General features: G+C 41.6%; 2 protein-coding genes across 2 annotated transcripts in view; one reads left to right on the top strand and one right to left on the bottom strand.

Moving 5' to 3' along the window:
- Window positions 1-22,139, top strand: part of LOC134813318 (uncharacterized) — a 102,019-nt gene that overhangs the window by 18,798 nt on the left and 61,082 nt on the right. The gene's annotated exons all lie outside the window — the stretch shown is intronic.
- Window positions 19,648-22,139, bottom strand: part of LOC134812674 (mothers against decapentaplegic homolog 9-like) — a 13,660-nt gene continuing 11,168 nt past the window's right edge. The window contains exons 7-8 of the mRNA XM_063820175.1: window positions 21,710-21,954; window positions 19,648-21,324 (exon numbers count right to left, since the gene is read on the bottom strand). Of these exons, the coding sequence (XP_063676245.1) occupies window positions 21,742-21,954 (213 nt within the window). The 3' untranslated portion in view covers window positions 19,648-21,324; window positions 21,710-21,741. The remainder of the gene's footprint in view (window positions 21,325-21,709; window positions 21,955-22,139) is intronic.

The raw sequence follows: 22,139 nt of genomic DNA, 5'->3' as shown, positions 1-22,139 counted from the left end.
CAAGATAAACAAAGTTACTGACCTGTTCAACAGGTTCTCCCTCCACTGTTAGCTTTATACTGTCTCTTTCGGTGTATGGTCGCTGGGAGTTGGGACGCACACTTGTTGATCGCCATGCATTGTGTCTTTTTAGCGTTGATCTTTAACCCAGCATCTGCATAAGAGGTGTAATAAGCGATGAGATCAGTGGACTCTTGCAGCCCTTCTTCAGTACTGTCCATCACTGCCAGATCATAAGCGTAGTCACTATCCATGATAACTTGTTCGTCTGTACCCTTCAGTTCCTTTTGCAGTACAGCACCATGACTGATTGCCTTGTGAACTTCGGCCAAAAAGATTCCAAAGTTCAGACAAAAATTAAATATAAGAGGGCCCTGGATATCACCCAGTGCCTGAATTGACAGAGAACCAATCAGACATTTCACCATTAACCCTGACATGACAGCACTCATGGTTCCACGTTGAAAAATGCCTGAAAGATTCTAACATATTTCTCAGGAAGTCCATAGTGTCTCATGCTTGACCAGATAAACTCTCTTCTGATGGAATCAAACGCTGCCTTAAAATCAATGAAATTAACATAAAGTGGAATGTTAAACTCAATACAGTTATGAATAATGGTGCGGATGGGATAAATCTGATCAATTATACATGAGCGGTTCCGTCTAACCAACGCTGATTTTCTCTAAGAAGACACTCCATTCCAACATCCAGCCTCTTAAGAAGAACCATTTGAAGAACCTTAGAAGATGTTTCCCTAAGAGTTATACCCCTATTATTGCAGTAGTATGAGGTGTCTCCCTTCTTTCTGATAACCACTATAACCCCTTTAAGCCAATCCTCAGGGATCACCTCTTCTTCCCATACCTTTTTAAACAGTAGCTCTATTTGGCCAACAAGGCAACAAGAGCGCTTCCACCATGATACTTAAGTTGCTCATTAGTTATCTCATCAACCCCCGCACTTTTGCAGTTCTTTAGAGCATAACTAATCTCATCTCTAGGAGGATATCCACCAGAACAAGAAAGGTAGTCAAAACTCCATTTTGAGGGCACACCATCTAGGTTGGCATCCGATAGTGGAGGATTTAAGAGCTCAGTAAAGTGCTCCTTCCACCTTTCCTTCTGACTGTGCGGGTCTGTAATAAAATGACCATCCTTATCCCTAATTGACATACCCACTTTCATCTTCTTCTTCCCTGAAATCTTCTTTATCTTATCCTGCATGAACTTCCCTTTGCTGGCCTTTCTTAGAAGCCTCCTCTAGATCAGTCGCTATTTTAGTAGCCCAGTTGTTGTCGTCAATTCTACAGCTTTTCTTAACTAATTCATTAAGTAGGCTGATTCATAGAGTAGGCTGATCTATTGACGTTTGAAGTGGGATCCCTCCGTTTGAAAATTCCCCGTTTCTCTATCAAGTTCTTAGAGGTTTGCGAAAGGTGCTGTTTTTAACCTTCCGGGGACGCTTTCTAAGCACTTCCGTCGAGACATTCTTGACTGTCTGCTTGAAATTATCCCACATGTCCTCAAGGTTGACCTCATTAGCCAGACAATCAAAAAGGTTCAGAAGAGCCACGTTGTACTCTTGAACCTTAGACGAGTTCCGCAATTTTATTTTAAAGGGGCTAGCCAAAATCTTCTTAATTTTGATATAAACAACTATCCATTACTGATAAATAGTAGGGCCAGTTCCCCCCCCCCCCCCCCCCCCCCCCCCCCCCAGTTCCGTGCAACTCAAGACACGAGTGAGAATTTAGATGGCAGATAAATAGCCCTCCTATTTCCAGTCTCCTTATCAATAGCAAAAACAGCGAAAATGTTTTGTTAAACATTTAAAACTGGGTATTTACTGTTTAGCAGGTAAGCTTTTTAGCTGAATTTGTTTCGTATGGATTTAATTGTTACGCTTTGTTAAGTATAATTGTTTACAAATAGACAGAAAACTGTGGTATTTATTGATTTTGTAAAAATAAACTTTCATAACAACATATCGTCAACAAAATTCACAACATTCACAAACAGTTCAGTCAATAATACGCCGCGAAAATTAGCCGTAAATTTGATAATTGCTAGCCTATCCCCATAATTACAGGAAAACAAAAATACCATTCACAGCCTCAGGAAATGATCAGCATAAAAAAGATTCGAAGCTAATCTCTAAATACTTACTCTTGGCTCAGAGCCAAGGAATTAACATAATTATTATAGAAACACACGACACTCTGACTATTAAATTGTTCTGATCTCTAATACTCTAAATATACAGAGTCCTGCTTGTACCAACGCCCGCATCAGCACGAGATTCTTCTACATTTTAAACAGTTTATTCTCCTCTATTCGACCTGAAAATGTTGATCTTGTTAAGAAATTCCAATGATTTCGAATTAAGGAATAAGGGAACGTTCACACATAAAACTAGGGAAAGGGAATAATAATATGGGCAAATTGATAGAGACAAAACTGAAATTGAGCGAACCTTAGGAACTCCTTTAGTAGCGGACCCTCTGTACACCAGGGAATCTTTACCAGGTTCAATCTCAATCAGCGAGCAAGTAGCCAGCATCACCCCTCCAATAAGGATTATAGCAGTCCCCACAAAGATCATGAACGATGCTGAGAAAGTTGTAGATCGAAATGTTGCTACGTTGTACTCCTGTTGTAGTGTTTTCTGAAAGAAGAAATAAAATGGTTAACAGATTCAGGTTTATAGAATTGCAGATTCTGAAAAGACGTTCTATGGTGAGCAGATCCAAAATATTTAAAGATTTATCAAATATTTACAAATATCGACGTCAATTAATAATTGACGGCGATATTTGTAAGTATTGACCGCGTTTTTCAACCGGTGCATATCGAACGGCCGAGCTTCAAAGAGCCAACATGTGTGCGCGGCACCGCAGCCGCGCAATTTGAGTGCCACTGCAACGTGCTTTAATAGTCGCGGAGACACGGAAGTGCTAGTCTGTTAGGCTCCAAAATCCGTATTCCGTACCTAGACGGAAATAACATACTTACTTGAATCACTACGAATATTATTTTAAAATAGTCTCCAGCTCTGACAAGCGACAGAAAGTGAGAATAGAGACGAAAAATCAGAAATGTTCAGCTGATCAGCGTCTCATTGTCCCGGCGCCTCCCGCAAGATCTGATAATCAAAAACACCAGTATGTCTCCAGTTAATTAGAACGGAAACGACATCAATACAAACAAAGAAACGGTCTCAGCACCTCTTTTGTTGGTTCAATCAATTCAGGCAACTGCCATGTGCCCTGCGGGGATTTCATGCAATATTTATGCTTCTATTTGTGTGATCGAAACGTGATCTGTAGATTAAGGACTCCTCTGTGAGTATAAAATTATGAGTAGCAGTTCAAGTAGTCATAGTTATAGATATCTACAGGAGCAAAGAGTATGTGATCTGTATCATGAATATGAATTATCGTGATCTATTTGATGATGCCAGATATTGGACCTTCTGTACCTTGTTATCTGTATTGTATAGAAAGATATGTGCTAACTCAAGCTGCTACGCATCGCTGATTTTAGATCTTTCCATGTACATATTTGCACCAGCGCGCTGTTTCCCTGCTCTTTCCACGTATGAGATTAGATGAAATTCCAGTTCAAAGTTCTATGTTCCATTGTATAAATTCCAGGGGTCAAATTTAAGAGATATTAGAATGGGCCACTGTTAAAGAGGAATTCTCATTATTCTAAGAGAGGGAAACAATTACTCCTTACAGCTATAACAGGTCGTGACTCTGAGAGAGTTGATGGAAACAATTACTCCTTACAGCTACAGGTAGTAACTTTATTTGGGAGTCTGTAGTCTGCACACATTGCAGATGACACATTGCACATTGCACCTGACAGTACGTGACATAATCATCCTTCAAAAACTTCCGCTTCAACCCCCACAACAGTATCAGATGTGCTTGACTTGACCAAGTGTATACAACCTGGGGTTTTCATTGGAGTAGGACATGTCACATGACAAATATCTCAAGTACCATTGGCCGTGATGCCGCACACTCGACCCCTCAGTTTTCTACTAAATGGATATCAACAGTCAGATAATTGTAGGAACCTGACATGCTAATGCTGTCACCTAATAAACGGGCTCTCAATTTTAACAGTTGTTACTGTAAATTATATTAATCTCAATTATATGATTTGTAACAGAGAGAGAGGGGGATACTTGACCAGGTATCTTAAATAGTTTAAATCTAGATTAAGGTATTAACAAAGTTAGTTATATCCGATACTGATATCTAAGGGTGAGTTAAAAGGCAGGTGTCATATTGACGACAGGATGATCGCACTGTTTATCAGTTCTGGCTTTGTCAGAAAGTTTAAACAGTTCAAGTACCCCACTTGAGCACGTCCAGAGCACGTGTCAGCTCGACATCATATATTTGTCAGAATATTCTCTCTCCCCCAGCTGCCGTGTGTACGGAGTTTAAAACTGTTGACTCGTGTGTCAAATATCAAATCTGAGAGAGCCTCCCCGGAACGGGTGCAGAAGTGGGAATATATAACAACATGTAGCAGCTAGCTACATTGTAGCCATCTCAACATGTAGCAGCTAGCTACATTGTAGCCATCTCAACATGTAGCAGCTAGCTACATTGTAGCCATCTCAAGATGTAGCAGCTAGCTACATTGTAGCCATCTCAACATGTAGCAGCTAGCTACATTGTAGCCATCTCAACATGTAGCAGCTAGCTACATTGTAGCCATCTCAACATGCAGCAGCTAGCTACATTGTAGCAGCTAGCTACATTGTAGCAGCTAGCTACATTGTAGCAGCTAGCTACATTGTAGCAGCTAGCTACATTGTAGCAGCTAGCTACATTGTAGCAGCTAGCTACATTGTAGCAGCTAGCTACAATGTAGCCATCTCAATTAACATGACGTGTTGTACTGTTGTAGTGTGTATTAATGGGTCAGAACACGTGACATAGCCTGCGGTTTTTGTGTGGCCTTGTTAGAAGTGGAGATGTGAGGAAAGCAAGCCTATTTTTATAAGATTATAGGGGGGGGGTCCAAGGGGAACTTTGGGGAGTTTTGGGGAACTTTTTTTTGGGGAACTTCAGGAAACCTGGGGGACTTTCCCAAAGTTCCCCAAAAAATTATCAATGAAACAAATAATTTTGGGGAATTTTGGGGAACTTTTTTTTGGGGAACTTCAGAAAGTTCCCCAAAATTCCCCAAAGTTCCCCAAAGTTCCCCAAAAAAATTATAATGCCAAACAAATTATCATGCTGCAAGTATCAACAAGTAAGTTAAGATTATACCTTATAATAACATACATGTTAACATTAATGGGTATTAATGTATATTAGAGAAATTTTGAATAATTTTGAATAATTTTGAATAATTTTAAATAATTTTGAAGAATTTTGGGGAATTTTGGGGAACTTTGGGGAGTTTTGGGGAACTTTTTTTTGGGGAACTTCAGAAATCTTGGGGGACTTTCCCAAAGTTCCCCAAAGTTCCCCTTGGACCCCCCCCCCATTATAACAGTGAAAAGTATGGACATGTTTAGAAGGGAAGCCATGTTTTACAAAATTGAAGTACTAGGCCCTAGTACTGCACTAGGGCCAGGAAAGTGATACTAGGGCCAGGGAAGTGATGAGTTTGGCCCTTGTTTGAAGTACTAGGGCCAGGAAAGTGATGAGTTTGGCCCTTTATTGAAGTACTAGGGCCAGGAAAGTGATGAGTTTGGCCCTTTATTGAAGTACTAGGGCCAGGGAAGTGATGAGTTTGGCCCTGTTCTGGAAGGATATAGGTAGATGAGTTTGGCCCTGTTTTGACAAAACTAAAGTCTGGATGCAAGAAGTAAGGAGAGCGGCCCTGTTTTGACAGGCTTTAAGAAAGGAAGTGAGGAAACAAAGGGGGGGGGGGGCCCACATCCAGAAAGTTTTATATTTCCTCCCAGATGCGTTTTTTTCTAAATTCTGTGGCCAGCTCGCTTCGCTCGCAAGTTTGGGGGGGGGCTGTCGGCGAGCGAAGCGAGTCGACGTGTCCAATCCAGCTGCGCAGCGAGCAAGCTGTGGCAGGGGTCTGGGGGCGCAGCCCCCAGCGGGGTCCAGGGGCGGAGCCCCTTGGCGGAGCCCCTTGGCGGGGGCTAGGGGGCGCAGCCCCCGGAATTTTTTTGCGAAATAGGGTGTTTTAGACGGCATTTGGCATTAAAGAAATTTGTAGGACAGCAATAAACTGGGATTGAAAAGAATCAAGTACTCACGTAAATTTGGTAACTTCACAACAGCAATCTGCATTCTCCAATCAGAATATTTCACTGTGTTCCAAAACTGACGGGATGTTCCTCTTTGATTTTTATACAATCGAAAAATTTTCTTCAAAAATTTCCTCAATTAATTTGTCTTTATTCCAAAAAAATATTTCGAAATTTAGGAGTAACTTCTCAAAAATTTCCTCTTTTTCTCCCGTTTTTCCTCCCAAAAAAAAATTTCCTCCAAGGCTGCCTTGCAAGATGGCGTGTTTCTGGATGTGGGGGGGGGGGGGGGGGGGGGGGGGATCATGTTATTTTTTGTCCGTTTTTGTCCGTTTTTGTCCGTTAATTTTTGTCCGTTTTGAAAATATAGCTGCCAAACGGACAAAAACGGACAAAAACGGACAAAAACGGACAAAAATTGTAACTTTTGATTTAAATTTTCTCCACAATTTGTAACAGGCTATCTGCAGAAATGGGTAGCCCGGTTAATGACCATGGTCCTTTCTCAAACTTTTAATCTTCAATTAGGCACAATAGAAGAAATAGGCACAAATAGAAATAGGCACAAAGAATAGTCTACACATTTTTTAATAACATAAAAAGGGATGAAAAGTTTTATTACTGGAGAGTAAAACTTTGTTAAACACAAAGATTCTTGAGCACATTTTGAGTCAGACTCAAATGCGCTTAAAAACATTTTAGTATATAACAATAAATTATGTTAACAATAACACCAACAATAATTATAAATTGAACAAATTATTGAGAGATGAAAGAGAGGAAAAGGAGGAGGGGGACTGAGGAGGGGGACTGAGGAGGGAGAGGAGCGGGGCTGAGGAGGAGTGAGACTGAGAAGGAGAACTGAGGAGGAGGAATGAATAGGAGGAGGAGAAGAAGGACTCAAGAGGAGGAGGACCCAAGAGGAGGAGGACCCAGGAAAAGGCCCCATGAGGAGGACTGGGGAGGAGGAGGACCGATGAGGACTGACGAGGACTGATAAAGAGGACTAAGGACGAGGAGGAGGAGGAGGAGGAGGAGGAGGAGGAGAAGGAGTGAGCAGTGAGGAGGAGGACTGATGAGGAGAAGGAGGTGTATGATCTGAGGAGGATGAGGAGGAGAAAGGAGATAAAGGATGAGGATAAGGAGGACTGAGGAGGAGGACTGGTGAAGAGGACTGATGAGGAGGAGGACTGAGAAGGGGAGGACTTAGGAGGACTGAGGAGGGGAGGACTTAGGAGGAAGAGGAGGATTGAGCAGGAGTAGGACTGAGGAGTAGAAGGAGGAAGAAGACTGAGGAGGATCAGGAGGACCCAGGAAGAGGAGGAAGAGGAGGAGGAGTGAGGAGGAGAAGGAGGACCCAAGAGGAGGAACCAGGAAGAAGATGAGGAGGAGGACTGAGAAGGAGGAGTGAGACTGAGAAGGAGAACTGAGGAGGAGGAATGAATAGGAGGAGGAGGAGAAGAAGGACTCAAGAGGAGGACTGAGGAGGAGGAGGACTAAGGAGAAGGATGAGGAGGAGGACCCAAGAGGAGGAGGACCCAAGAGGAGGAGGACCCAGGAGGAGGACCCAGGAAAAGGCACCAAAAGGAGGACTGGGGAGGAGGAGGACTGATGAGGACTGATGAGGACTGATAAAGAGGACTAAGGACGAGGAGGAGGAGGAGGAGGAGGAGGAGAAGGAGTGAGCAGTGAGAAGGAGGACTGATGAGGAGGAGGTGTATGAGGAGGATGAGGAGGAGAAAGGAGATGAAGGAAGGAGATGAAGGATGAGGATAAGGAGGACTGAGGAGGAGGACTGGTGAAGAGGACTGATGAGGAGGAGGACTGAGAATGGGAGGACCCAGGAGGAGGACCCAGGAAAAGGCACCAAAAGGAGGACTGGGGAGGAGGAGGACTGATGAGGACTGATGAGGACTGATAAAGAGGACTAAGGACGAGGAGGAGGAGGAGGAGGAGGAGGACTGAGGAGGATGATGAAGACTGCAGAGGAGGAGGACTGAGGAGGACTGAGGAGGAGGACTGAGGAGGATGGCTGAGGAGGAGGAGGAGGAGAAGGTGGAAGAGGAGGAGGAGGAGGAGGAGGAGGAGGAGGAGGAGGGGGAGGAGGAGGAGGAGGAGGAGGAGGAGGAGGAGGAGGAGGAGGAGGAGGAGGAGGAGGAGGAGGAGGAGGAGGAGGAAGCATCTAAATGTTATTTCAATTTTTGTTATTTTTTGTCCGTTTTTGTCCGTTTTTGTCCGTTTTATTTTTTGTCCGTTTTGAAAATATAGCTGCCAAACGGACAAAAACGGACAAAAAAACATGAGCCCCCCCCCCCCCCCCCCCCCCCCCCCCCCCCCCCCCCCCCCCCCCCGCCCTGTTTTGACAGGCTTTAAGAACGGAAGTGAGGAGACAAGGAGGCCCTGTTTTGACAGGCTTTAAGAACGGAAGTGAGGAGACAAAGAGGCCCTGTTTGTACTTTTGACACTTGATAAGAGATGAGGAGTGAGGCAGGAGCTATACAGCTGTTACCATGGTTACAGGGCTGGTAGAGGGGAGGTTTCCGTCATCACCTGGAAACTACTCACAGATATGTTAAACACCGGTACAGAACCTTTACAGTCTACACACTTTTCATCGTCTTATTTACATAAATCTTACACACACTCACACTTACACTCGATATAAAATTGCGTTAATTTTTGTCCGTTAGATTCGGAAAGGTCGCCAATGATCGAGACTCTAATTGGGAGGTTTTTAAAATTATCATTGTAACCCGTGCTTCCTGGAGGTTTCCGGATTAGATTAGAGATTAAAAACAAGGCTTCTCGCTTCTTAATAACATTAATTCATATTCAATCAAGGCGCCTATTTTTGGCATCAAACGCCTGATTTTTATTTGGAGTAACCGGATACTAAATCTGAGCGATCTACTTTAGATTTCCGTCTCGTAGCCTTCTTCTCTAATCTCAAAGTCATGCCTTTCCAGTGTTCACGTTTGCCACCTTGCGGCAAAAATGCCAACTATTTTCACTTCCCCAGTTGTCTGACATACACCAAACTTTGAAACCTAACATCCTTAAACAATATTCTGAAATAGAGGGACCTCGTATCTTGGGGGAGCTATGTGATATTTAGGCGCACAACATGACTGTGACATGTGACATCTAGGTGCATAACATGTGCCATTTAGGCGCATAACAGAGCCATTTAGGCGCATCACAGAGCCATTTAGGCGCATAACAGAGCCATTTAGGCGCATAACAGAGCCATTTAGGCGCATAACATAGCCATTTAGGCGCATAACAGAGCCATTTAGGCGCATAACATAGCCATTTAGGCGCATAACAGAGCCATTTAGGCGCATAACATAGCCATTTAGGCACATAACACAGCAAGGATCTACGTCACAGATACACAGCCTGTATCACAGCCTGTATCACAGCCTCTATTACAGCAGTTAATTATTTAGCACATTGCAGGATGGGGTTAGTGGTGCCAAATAAAACACTCACAATGACCGTTAATTTAATTTAAGGTAATCCATAACCCTTAATCTTACCTTTAATTTACACTATTGAAAGGATTGGTCTCTCAGGTATTTATACGTCGCCACCAGCTAAAATGTTGGGGAAGAGTTAAATATTTTCATTACAGTGACGGAGACACCGAGTTCGCCATTACTAAGGTGCCTTGGTTATTACATGCTCGTGTGAAGAAAGTGTTCTCACCAAATACTTGAAAAGTTCCAACACGGTGCGAACTGGAGTAAAATCTGGCCTAATTGTTTACATTTTGCTGTCCCGGATGGAATACAGAAAGGGCATAAGTTTATCAAAAGGCCAAGGCCAGGTCCAGGAATACGAGCTCATTATGTTATTCTTCATGGCAAATATTCGGCAGTATCTAGATAGCCGGGAATTCGTAAAGTTAGATCACCACGACACACATGAGCGGCATACAGAATTACCGCGGAAAAACATTCTTTCGGTTTAAACATTTACACCCGATATTTTCACCCATATTTCAGCAGTATTACTGCGCTAGTTGATCGAGCTGCTATCAGAAGAGCAGAAGGTCAGGACACATTTTATTTACTTTCACCGAAAGCAATCCATCTCAAACTTACCTTGGCTGATTTACTACAATGCTAATTTACGTCTTCACTACAAGATTCCCCGAGAGTACAGAGATTTCATTGTAGCTCATACCAATTCCGACTCGAGAACCATCAATTATGCAGATGTCTCCAACTTTTAGCGTGTCGATCAGTGAAGCTGTGTAGATGGTAAGATGGATATTCGCCTAGTACCGCACCGTACGGTTTTGGTTAGCTTGGTTAACTTGGCGTGTAATAATGGTTGGTCGGCAGGTCGGCAGTTTCTCTCTGAGCCCATGTGTGTGTGTGTGTGTGTGTGTGTGTGTGTTGGTCGGCAGGTCGGCAGTTTCTCTCTGAGCCCATGTGTGTGTGTGTGTGTGTGTGTGTCTACATAATATCTCGTAATAATGGTTGGTCGGCAGGTCGGCAGTTTCTCTCTGAGCCCATGTGTGTGTGTGTGTGTGTGTCTACATAATATCTCGTGCTGATCTCTGACTGGGGTGATATTCGGTCATGAAGCTCTCTCTCTCTCTGAAGAACAAAACAATTCATTTCCGTGTTTCTTATCTTATTAACTATTCTCTCATCTTCTCTGGGATGATGTGAAGTCAGGACTAAGGAACGCTGTTTCGTGATACTGCCAAACCCATTTATTCACCCTTACCAAAAGTTCTATAGAAAGTGTAGGATTCGTCATGATACCCATATAACTTTCAGGAGGCAACTTTCTTAAAAGATAGGCAGGTCGCTGTATTGCAATAGTGTCTTGACATAGTGCCGTCTTGACAATTACCATTTTGGGTGATTACCTCACAGAATGAACAAGACAGGGTCATTGGAAGAAGACATACAACTCCCCCTGGAGCGTGGCAGCCCGAAAATAGCCCGCCAGAAAAGTACAGTAGCCAATAAAGTGAGAACAAGATGCACTTTCGCCACATTATGTGCAGTCACGTGATCTTGATAAGGCTTCTCGCCCACAAAAACATATGCATTGTATTGTACACCTAGACTTTATCTAGGAAATGACTGATAGTTAAATAAATTAAATTACAAAGCCAGAATGGGCAGTAACCGAGGATGCCACGTGACGCGAATACCCGGCTGTGATTGGTGGATTAGAGGAATGGTGGGGTGGGATTGGCTGGTGAGTACAGCTGTCTGCAGGTGTAATGCCACAGTGCTGCTGCCGAGTGTTACCTCGACACAAACTACTATCCTGCTAACTAACAGTATATATTATAAAGGAGTAATCCTGCTAACTCACTGTTACTAACGGTTAGCGGGTTCCACTGTCAATTGTCATGTACAACTAATAACCAATCTGTTATACATGATTAAGTTAAATACCATAGTTATTATACGTCATTTTAATTTTAGCTGCCAGAAATAGTTCCCACATGTACTGTGTGGTTAAATTGAGAGATGTTTTATATTTATAAAGGAGTATATATTTCAAATTGAAGGAATGAAAGAATTAGGGCATGGGATTCAGCAACCACAATTTCAATTATCAAGTTAGATTATATTAATTTATACACAATCAAACTCCCACGGTAAAATGAAACTCTTCAGAATTCCATTCTATGTGTCTCAAAACAACCAAATTAAAATGTAAAACACCTATATCTTCGCAAGGCAATATGACGCATACCCTGGGTCGACATATCCATCCTAAAATCGTACATTTGAAATTTAGCGCTGAAATTATGAATTACCTAGACATTGGCAGACAAATTTTAAAATTATTCCATTCACCACGCATGGCCGACTGCCAGGAATATCCAATATAAGAATATAATAGTGCAATAAATAGAGTTTGAAGTGAGCACGTTCACATCGATAACAATAAGCATTGTTACGATAATGAGGCTGTTAGCTGCATGATAGGAGAGTGTTGTCGTTAAGTTAACAAACCGTCTCTACAGGATGGTCACCGAGCTGGGAATTTTCACTTAGATTTACTGGATATTACAGATGGTCTCTCACCGCTGGCAGTTTTACTGAGGTTTAGTGTTTATTCGAATTTAAAAGAGCGTGACCGCTGGGATGAGAATTAGAGGCATAATCAAAATACTGCATGTTTGAGTGCTGCAGGAAAAGTCTCAGTCTAAAGAGAGTGACCAGAGGACGCATCTGAAACCCTGTTTTGTCGAGACAAACCTCAGAACAGATCCGCTCCAGAGCTGACTTTTTAGTATGTAAATACTTCAATTTACTTGTTCTAGAAGAACGACAGGCTCCAATGAACGGTCTCGATAAAAGTCACGTGATCATTTATCAGCCAATACCAAACCGCCCTCAAAGTCACATGAAAACTAATCAATCAGAGGTCCAGTTTGACGGTGGAGTTTGCGGTGAACTCTTTGATCATGACTTCAGATACAATGTACAAGACCTCGAGTTGACAGCTCATGGTTACAGTGCTCACCCCTCTACTCGTTACGCCTCCTTTATTTTATTGTATGTCTAGAGAGGACGTGCTAGTTGTCATGGTTACTGTATGTCTAGAGGTCACGTGCTAGTTGTCATGTCTACGGAAGTTTAATAGTGGATCTTGTAAAAGCAAAAGTCAGATGATTCCAGGAGTATTGACGTCTCGTTCATCTCCTCAAAAGGATTAGTATTTAGGTATGTCAACAAACTTTATGGTCAATAAAGAACACATTAAATCATCAGCGGCTAGGGACGGGGGTTTTAATGGTGACCTTGGCAACGTACTGATTTCAGAAATCACTATAGACCTTAGTAGTTACCGATTATTATGCAGCGTACTGATTTCAGAAATCACTATAGACCTTAGTAGTTACCGATTATTATGCAGAATTGAGGTTTCCTTTTGACATTTGGTTGACCAGAAGTTATTAAAATATGAGCTGAAGTAAGTGCTGGTGTAACACAATATGTCTGTGGTATCCACTGGTTACTAACCACTGGTTACTAACCACTGTTTTATGAAATAGCATCCGGGCTAAGGCTCTAGCTAAATGCTACAAGATGATTTTTACATTCTGTCACCGTGAATTGATCATGAATGACCAATTACCAGTGCAAATGATAGCCTAAATTTGCTGTCATAATATATTTATTATTTATATATCTTGAGTCCTTGACCAAACCAAGACTCCGAGCCTAGCCTTCGTTTTTTTATTCAATCATGTATAATTAATGAATGTTTTATAAAATAAAATTCTAGATATGTTAAGATAATTTACATAAATAAAATAACAAAAATGATTACCTCAGCCGGGGTGTAGCAGTTGACAGTTGTAACGGCTAGCGCCAAAACTGAAAAATAATAATAGTTCAGATGCTTTCGTTACACTTCAATTCCATTGTTGTTAATGATTGTTTTTAATGCGGTGGATAAAAATAAACAGGCGGGAATTTCTAGCCAAGTTGATGAGATATTACAATCGGGGAATGAATTGAAGATCTTTCAACTATTGCATCATAATTATTTCTGTTATTCTTGAGGTTAACTTGCGATGAGTTTCTACGACATATCCACATATCTTGTAACGTTGATCTTATCAATCATTAAGTTATTTGTCTCGTCACATACCTTCACGGGCTGCAACTTCAGTGGACTCAGAATACCAAACAACAAATCTGGATACATGATTGTGCTGCGTAAATATGTTCAGGGCGGAGTCGAATAACTAATTAAATTAGTAAGAGCAATCGTCCAGTTAGATTCGCTTTGTAATCCGTTTAATCGTAAATTTTAAATGTTAATGCTAACCCGGCCCAGGGATTATTTCGGAGCCGGCCATCCCGCCCCCAAAATAATCGATGATTTAAATTTGTCCTAATTAATTTGTCCTACGCTACACCAATCAAGTAGATAATCCTATGCCAATTAAGCTCCTTGGCCAACTAAAGAGGTTTGAGCGGTTATAATTACAGGTAATACAGGACATTGTTCATAGGACAATTTAAGGCATTTAAGTCGTCGGAGTTAGAGTATGCGTTCTGAGGCCTTGTGATCTTAGCGGTTCACCTTTACAAGATTAGATGTCACATACTAACTAACGTATATATAGTTTGTATACGGTAAATTTTCAAGTTCTAAATCTTACATATATTTATTCATTTAAGGATACATGCTCCTTTATAATACAAGCCATATAACTCCGAGTTGCTGCTCACGATATACAAAAGAATCCAACAATTATAATATTATGTACGTCTGTGATATTAGCATATATTATAATGTATCCATTCGGAACTCTGAGTTGTATCCGGAGTACTCATTGGACATTGGGAAAGCCTTCACATAATATATAAACACATAATATATAAACTTACATGCGAGCAGACCTTTTAACATCATCATCATCTCCTATAAAATATGTTTTGTTAAGCTATTTTGATAAAAACAATCATGAAACACCAATCATGATAAAATGACAAATTATTTAAACTTTACAATATTTACATTTATTTAAAACAGGCCGCAATAAGTTAGGTCACACAACGTAAAGACCTGTCTCCCCCTCTCCTCATCCCTACTCTAACCTCTTAAAATCGTTTTCGTTGTAAATTTAAAATGTTACGAATCTCCAAGAGCCTTTGATGTCTGGACCTGTAAGACCAGCGTCACCAGGCTATAAATAGACATGATGTGGACTCGTATAACGAAGTGTACAGAACATAATACGATTATATGTTATATATACGGTCAGTCTCTTCAGACTTTGTACAAAGACAGGAGTTTCAGTGAGGAGTGGACAGTGAACGTCTCATTCTGATGATGTAACGTATTGCGTCCCGTAAAAGCGGAACAGGGAAAATAATTTGATTTTTAGTGCGTGTATTGGAATATTGGATGCTGAACAGACTAGGATATAGGGCGTGAGATTGATAATTGTGTTAACTGGAATTATGAGTTGAGGTCTAGCCTCTAAACTTGGCAGCAGATGCACCAACATTTGCGAAACTACAACATTAACTCATCATTTTGAGCTGGGGATTTATCGAGTATTGTTGCCTCGAATTCCTGCAAGATCTTGGAAGTTCAATGTTTCCGGCGAATACAACAAAGTAATAATTTCCGCCCATTGGCCATTTCCCTCAATGTTTGCGACTTTTTCTTCTCTTTTTGGCGCCTTGGCTGCTTTATTACGGCCCTTTCTCTTTTTCCCGTGCCGACAGAGATGATATGCTTATTAATATTGAAGATGATGATTCCAAATCGGGCTACCTTTCAATTAGGGGCCCCCTTCTGATGTTGCGCCATTTGTTATGCTCCTGACTGAAGAAGATAGTAGTCGCTATTTTACAAGCTGCTTTACACGTGGCATCAAACTAAATCTTATTTAATATTCTAGAAACGCTGTTACCGTAAAATCTTAGGATTTAAGGCTGTGGACGATTTTGAAGTTACCGTTCGCGTTATATAATCCAAGGTTGCGGAATGCTAAACATACATAGACCACTATAGCACACTGCAAAATTAACACGGGTTGCACTGAATTACACGGGATTTACTGTAATTTTCAATCACTTTGACACCTGGCACGAAGAGAGAGAAAATAACATGTAAAAAGTTCTGAAGGATAATATTATATTATATAGTGTAGTTTCCTAAGTCATGAAAATAATATTTAGTTTCCTATATATGGATCGTGTACAAATGCTGCAAGTAATTGGATAGATATTGTGCAGGATGGGGGGCACAGTTATTACATCACCAGCCAGTAGTCACCCAGTTATTGTCAAGTGCATCCTTGATAAAGGTTTTTAAAGAGAACAAGTAACAAAGTAACGCCTCAATTTGTTAGTCTGTTGACCACAAAGTCGGATAAGTGACTAATCGAGAAACGAAATGTTAGTCATGACTGACGGTGATGATATGACAATCAAACAATCTCCTCAAATCTCCCGCTTCCGTAACCTACAGACCTCCTGCTCCGTTAAACGCTGATCTTTGCTTAACTTTAGTGCCCGGGTTATGCGAGTTGTTATGATGGTCTTGCTAACAAGATGATTATCGATTCGTTTCTTAGTAACAGTCCCACCATGGTCCTCAGAAAGAGAGAGAGAGAGAGAGACATGGCCCTCACTGTAACAGAGCAGCCAGGTCTAACTCCTGGTGTCTTCTGGTGCTAGGTTACTTTTACAAAGCAGAACTTAAGTTTCTTTATTTCACCTTAGAACGGTGTCCGTGTATAATAACAGTGTACAGTCCCGGGCTCTGATTCAGTCTGAGTTTTACGGGTCCGTTCCAGACACTCACTATATATCCAGAGAACAGCTTGAAATGCCCCCCCTCTAACGATAATTGATGCGGGGTAAATAGTTTACAACTTCCCCCACATACCTTAGTCTGGACCTGGGTGCAATTATTTGGGAAGTAAACGTGATCATGTCCAGCAACCCGCGTCCGTGACAGTTTTATTAGTTACATAATTCTCTGGCGGAGCGTAATCTTTTCTTTTCACAAAACGCAGGCTTGTGTTCTGGAGAGAGAGAGAGAGAGAGAGAGAGAGAGAGAGAGAGAGAGAGAGAGAGAGAGAGAGAGAGAGAGAGAGAGAGAGAGAGAGATAGAGAGAGAAAGATAGAGAGGGCGTCTCCGTGTTAACTAGACCATGAATACAATAACATTAACGGTAACATGTGGTGAGGACCTTTTATTCAAACTCAGATTATTAGTAAGGACTACTTACCGTAAGTATAACTTAGTCTTATACCCTGCATCATCTAAAACCTCTAATTGACAATGAATACCCGGCTCTTAATCTCTTTTCTTAGTTAGATAATTTACAGGGCACACTAAGAAAGAGAAAGCAGCGCGGTGTTGTTATTGATTAGACACTACAAGGGGGGGGGGGGGGGGGGGTATTAGCCCTAATGAGCTGGTTACCTGGTTACCCGGTTACCCGGTTACCTGGTTACCAGGTAACCGGGTCCCCACTACAAGGAGAAAGCAGCTCGGTGTTATTGTTGATTAGACACTAAAAGGGGGGGGGGGGGGGGGGGGGATATTAGCCCTAATGAGCTAACCTCACAGGTGGCGGCGTGGTAATGTGCAGACTGGGGGGCAGGTAGGAGGGGGGCAGTAAAACATGACCCTTTGTAGACACTATAGACACTTGATAGGCAGTAAAACATGACCCTTTGTAGACACTATAGACACTTGATAGGCAGTAAAACATGACCCTTTGTAGACACTATAGACACTTGATAGGCACCTGGTCCTTTGCAGACACAGTGAATTGTCTTTACCAGACTGTACTACACAACTCATTAATCTCCCCGTTTGTTTCAATAACATATAATATATTTATTTATGTGATCCAATTAACATGCCTTGCTCTCCGGCTTTGTCTTTAATGTTATATACGCATCACTGGACTCGCTGCTCGCAGCAGCTCTCAGCAGAAGTACTAGGGATTATATTATTGTGATCATGTCTGTATACTCTGTGTAATTACTGGTTTATACCTGGAAACTCTCTCTGTCTCTACACTGATTTGTGAGATGGACAACCTTGGCACCTCTGATGATGATATGTCTGTAGTACCCCGGCGCTAATGTCTGTAGTACGGTTCTTATCTCGGACGGGTAAAACCACGCTAATTACATGATTTAGATACCAGGACGTAATTTGGGGATGATAAGCTGGCAGTACAAATCATGCGATGACAAAACACAGTCGCACATTTCAACGCACAATAATTACCTGCCACGACCAAGATAACCCGCCATTATCTTAACATACATCAAATTATAATTTCAAGTCGATTCTTGACCTTGAGAAGAGAGATCATGCGCTCTCTTCCAAAATGTAGACTTAAATATTTAGTATATGTACTCTACTGTATTCACCGTATTATATATAACTCACTTACTAAATTATAATATGTCCAATGTTAGGCATAATATTTCTCCCCGGTGTTTGATATCCAGAGTATATAATTTATTCTATAGGAGTGAGACGTGTATGAGTGAATGTGTGTGTTTCAGTTACATTACAAGAATGTCTGGGTAGTCTAACTTTTCTAATGATTGTAATTTTCATGAATATTTACGGACGAGAGGGTTCTCTGTGCTCTCGTGTGAAAGCACCAAAATAGTGTGTGTGTGTGTGTGTGTGTGTGTGTGTGTGTGTGTGTGTGTGTGTGTGTGTGTGTGTGTGTGTGTGTGTGTGTGTGTGTGTGTGTGTGTGTGTGTGTGTGTGTGTGTGTGTGTGTGTGTGTGTGTGTGTGTGTGTGTGTGTGTGTGTGTGTGTGTGTGTGTGTGTGTGTATGTGTACTGTGTCACGTTTTTGTGGGATCTTAATAACACCGTGACGTGCTGTATACTGCTTCTCGACGAGTTCAACAGGCAGCCTGTAAAAGAGCGGTTCTTTTAAACAGGCCGGTATTTCATCAGGACACAAGTTGTTGTAACTCCATAATATTATGCATATGTCTTTACGGTCATTTAAGGTCGTTACGGTCATTAAGTGTTTACGTTACTTTTACTGGCGGAGTACAATAGAGGCCGCAGCGAAGCTAGGCACGGGGAGACAAGAGTCACGGTTACCATAGTAACAAGAGTCACGGTCGTGGAGGCTGCATTGTTTCTGCCGGGGAGGCAAGAGTCACGGTCGTGGAGGCTGCATTGTTTCTGCCGGGGAGACAAGAGTCACGGTCGTGGAGGCTGCATTGTTTCTGCCGGGGAGACAAGAGTCACGGTCGTGGAGGCTGCATTGTTTCTGCCGGGGAGACAAGAGTCACGCTGGTGGAGGCTGCATTGTTTCTGCCGGGGAGACAAGAGTCACGGTCGTGGAGGCTGCATTGTTTCTGCCGGGGAGACAAGAGTCACGGTGGTGGAGGCTGCATTGTTTCTGCCGGGGAGGCTGCATTTGCCGGACCATGCAGTACAGTAGGTACCCATCCTGAACACCACAGCCCCAATGAATAAAGATTATCTTAAACCTAAGGTTCCACAATACGGGCATCTCCCCCGGCTGCAATAGGCCAGCTCTATAAGTAGGGAGGTATTCGGAACAGATTGTAACATTTACAAAGCGACTCTAATAGAGCTTCTAATAGTATTCTTATATACCGAACAATTTGCACATGGGCATAATCAGCTATTAAAGTTCCAACGGCCACAGATATAGCATTGTTCCCCCACCGTGAAATTGGCCGGTGGTGTCCCTCAATTTGGATCGAAATCATCACAAAATATATGGTATCTAAACAATTCCCATCATATTATGTGTACACTGAGATGAGTTTAAATGTTAAGAGCGCACGTTACGCCCAACTCGGACGCCGGCAGCAACAATCTGCATGCCACCCAACTTGATGAAAGCTGTGCACAGTTTAAAACGCGGTCCTCCATTCAGAAAGAATAAAATATTTAAAATCAATCATCATTGTAACATATGTCGAGATATAAAATATACTCTTCTAATACAAAATAGTCGCCTCGACGCATATAAACTGTTAAAAATATATAGAATCAAAACGGGTTGAAAGAGGATCAAACTTTTAACTACCAATGTTTCAATGTTTACTCTAGCTAAACTTTTACAGCAATTTTTAAAGTTCTAACAAAATCTAGTACAATATTTTTAATGGATCCCCACATGTTTATCTTGCGCATACATAACAACATGTTCATTAAAGTTCATGCTTTCGTGAGAAGTTATACACACGGCAACTAGAAACCTTTCATCAAACTTTCTTACTTCGTGCACTATAGTTTACATTTCATACATAGAGACATGTTAAGAGATAAGTATGGTTTGACTTGTTTTTTAGGATTTATTTGTGTGTGTCAAAATCTATTTTTAATATGTTCCAAATACTATGCACCCAGATATTTGTTGGCCACAACACAAAAGAAGGTCTAAGCCATGGTTACCTGGTTACCTGGTTACCATGGTTATGATCATGATTTATTCTTTGCCATAGGATGGTACCCGTAGGCTGTAGCCTGAAGGTGATGAAAAAATAAACTTGGAAATTAAATAATTATATGTAGTATATTTACAGAAATAACAGATCTTGGCTACTTTGGGAGGTAATGACAAATCCAAAGATCTGGGAGTCGCAGGTCGGATTTAAAGTTTTCAAATATTTTGAGGGTATCACTAATTCTCACCACCTCCAAAACCAGCCATATTAACATAATCAGAACCTAAGAATAAGTTAGAATTAAGAAAGTTCGTTAAAACACTTGTATGGGTCGGCGGTTCGAGTTTAACGCCCAGAAACAAAAAACTCGGAAATCTTACAGATTCTGCCTGGTTCGAGTTTAACGCCCAGAAACAAAAAACTCGGAAATCTTACAGATTCTGCCTGGTTCGAGTTTAACGCCCAGAAACAAAAAACTCGGAAATCTTACAGATTCTGCCTGGTTCGAGTTTAACGCCCAGAAACAAAAAACTCGGAAATCTTACAGATTCTGCCACGTGATGCCCATATAAGGAGTGTCACGTGTTCTTACAGATTCTGCCTGGTTCTCTCCTACGCTTTGTTACTTCAAGCTACATAATATCATTGACACCATGTGTGGTAACTTTCAAAAATTCTACAATTATTTATATAAACTTGTATATAATGTTTATATAATATCATGTATTCCATATCCACAAATTTAAAAAAGTTTCTCTTTATTATTCTAGAATTTAAAGGGGGAGTTTGTCTCTCTAGTTCTATATAACACACACAGGCAGGGGTGAAGGAGCGAGTGGTGGTTACATGGACAGTGGTTACCGTGGTTACCGTGGTTACCGTGGTTACATGGACAGCTCATCTAAACAGTTCATCCGCAGGGTGTTCCCTTTAAAGTCCGTTTCTTAGGTAATATAGAGGAACCATCACAATGCAAGGGAGAGGAGCACAGGCGCGTGGCGGGGTCAAACTAATGGCATCCTAAACAGTCTCTGCCTGGTCACGTGATGCCCATATAAGGAGTGTCACGTGTCTCTGACTTATCTTGAACTGCATCTTGTCCTTTGTGATCTCCGCAACTTTTCTTCTTGTTGGGTGTCGAGCTTTAAAAGTAACTGAAAAGTTTACTTTTAGCTGTGTATAAATCCTGATAGGTTTGTAATGTAGGGTAATTACGGGTGGAATGGCTTAACGGTTAATATTTTAAGAAGAATGTTCGCCTATGAATTGAGGCTGAAAACGTTTGAGCCAAGGACGTTCTGTCAGTAAAGCGGTTAATATTCATATAATGTGGGGGTCCAGAAATAACCTTCACTCTTCGTGTTCTGGTTAAAGTTTCAAATATGCTGCATCGCTAATGGTACAGTTCTCGAAAAAATAATAAATATAGAGCAGTAAATGTTGAAGATAATACTCTAGTGGAGAATAAAGTGTTACCAAATACAGTAAAGGTGTTACCAAGTACAGTAAAGGTGTTACCAAGTACAGTAAAGGTGTTACCTAGTAAGCAAGGAAGGGATGTGAGGTCCTCATCAGGACACACTGGATATAGGATTCTTACTGGACCCGATATACTTCAAGCACTTGTCCACCCACTGTAGTGGACCGTTAAGCGACATTTCTACCCAACAGGGCGTGCTGGTGACGTCCTGTCTGTGGTAGTCCGCTCCCCAACCCTTCACGAAACTCATCCGGATCATACAGTGTTTGGTGAGATCAAACACAGCTTCGTATCCTTCTGTCAACTGAAATTAGAAGTTTAGTGAAATTAGAAGTTTATTCAGCTACTGAAATGTGAGGTTTAGTGAGCTACTCGTGTGGGCTGGCATCTAACAGTTCACATAGCTGGGAGATGTTTAAAATGTCTTCAATCGCGCTAGTGTAAAAGTTTGGTGTACGAGAGCTGACATAGTGATAGTTGTCTCGGTGT

Source organism: Bolinopsis microptera, chromosome 3, assembly GCF_026151205.1.
Source record: "Bolinopsis microptera isolate Bmic1 chromosome 3, MBARI_Bmic_1.0, whole genome shotgun sequence".
NCBI classification, from domain to species: domain Eukaryota; kingdom Metazoa; phylum Ctenophora; class Tentaculata; order Lobata; family Bolinopsidae; genus Bolinopsis; species Bolinopsis microptera.
This window is presented reverse-complemented; position numbering and strand designations above follow the sequence as displayed.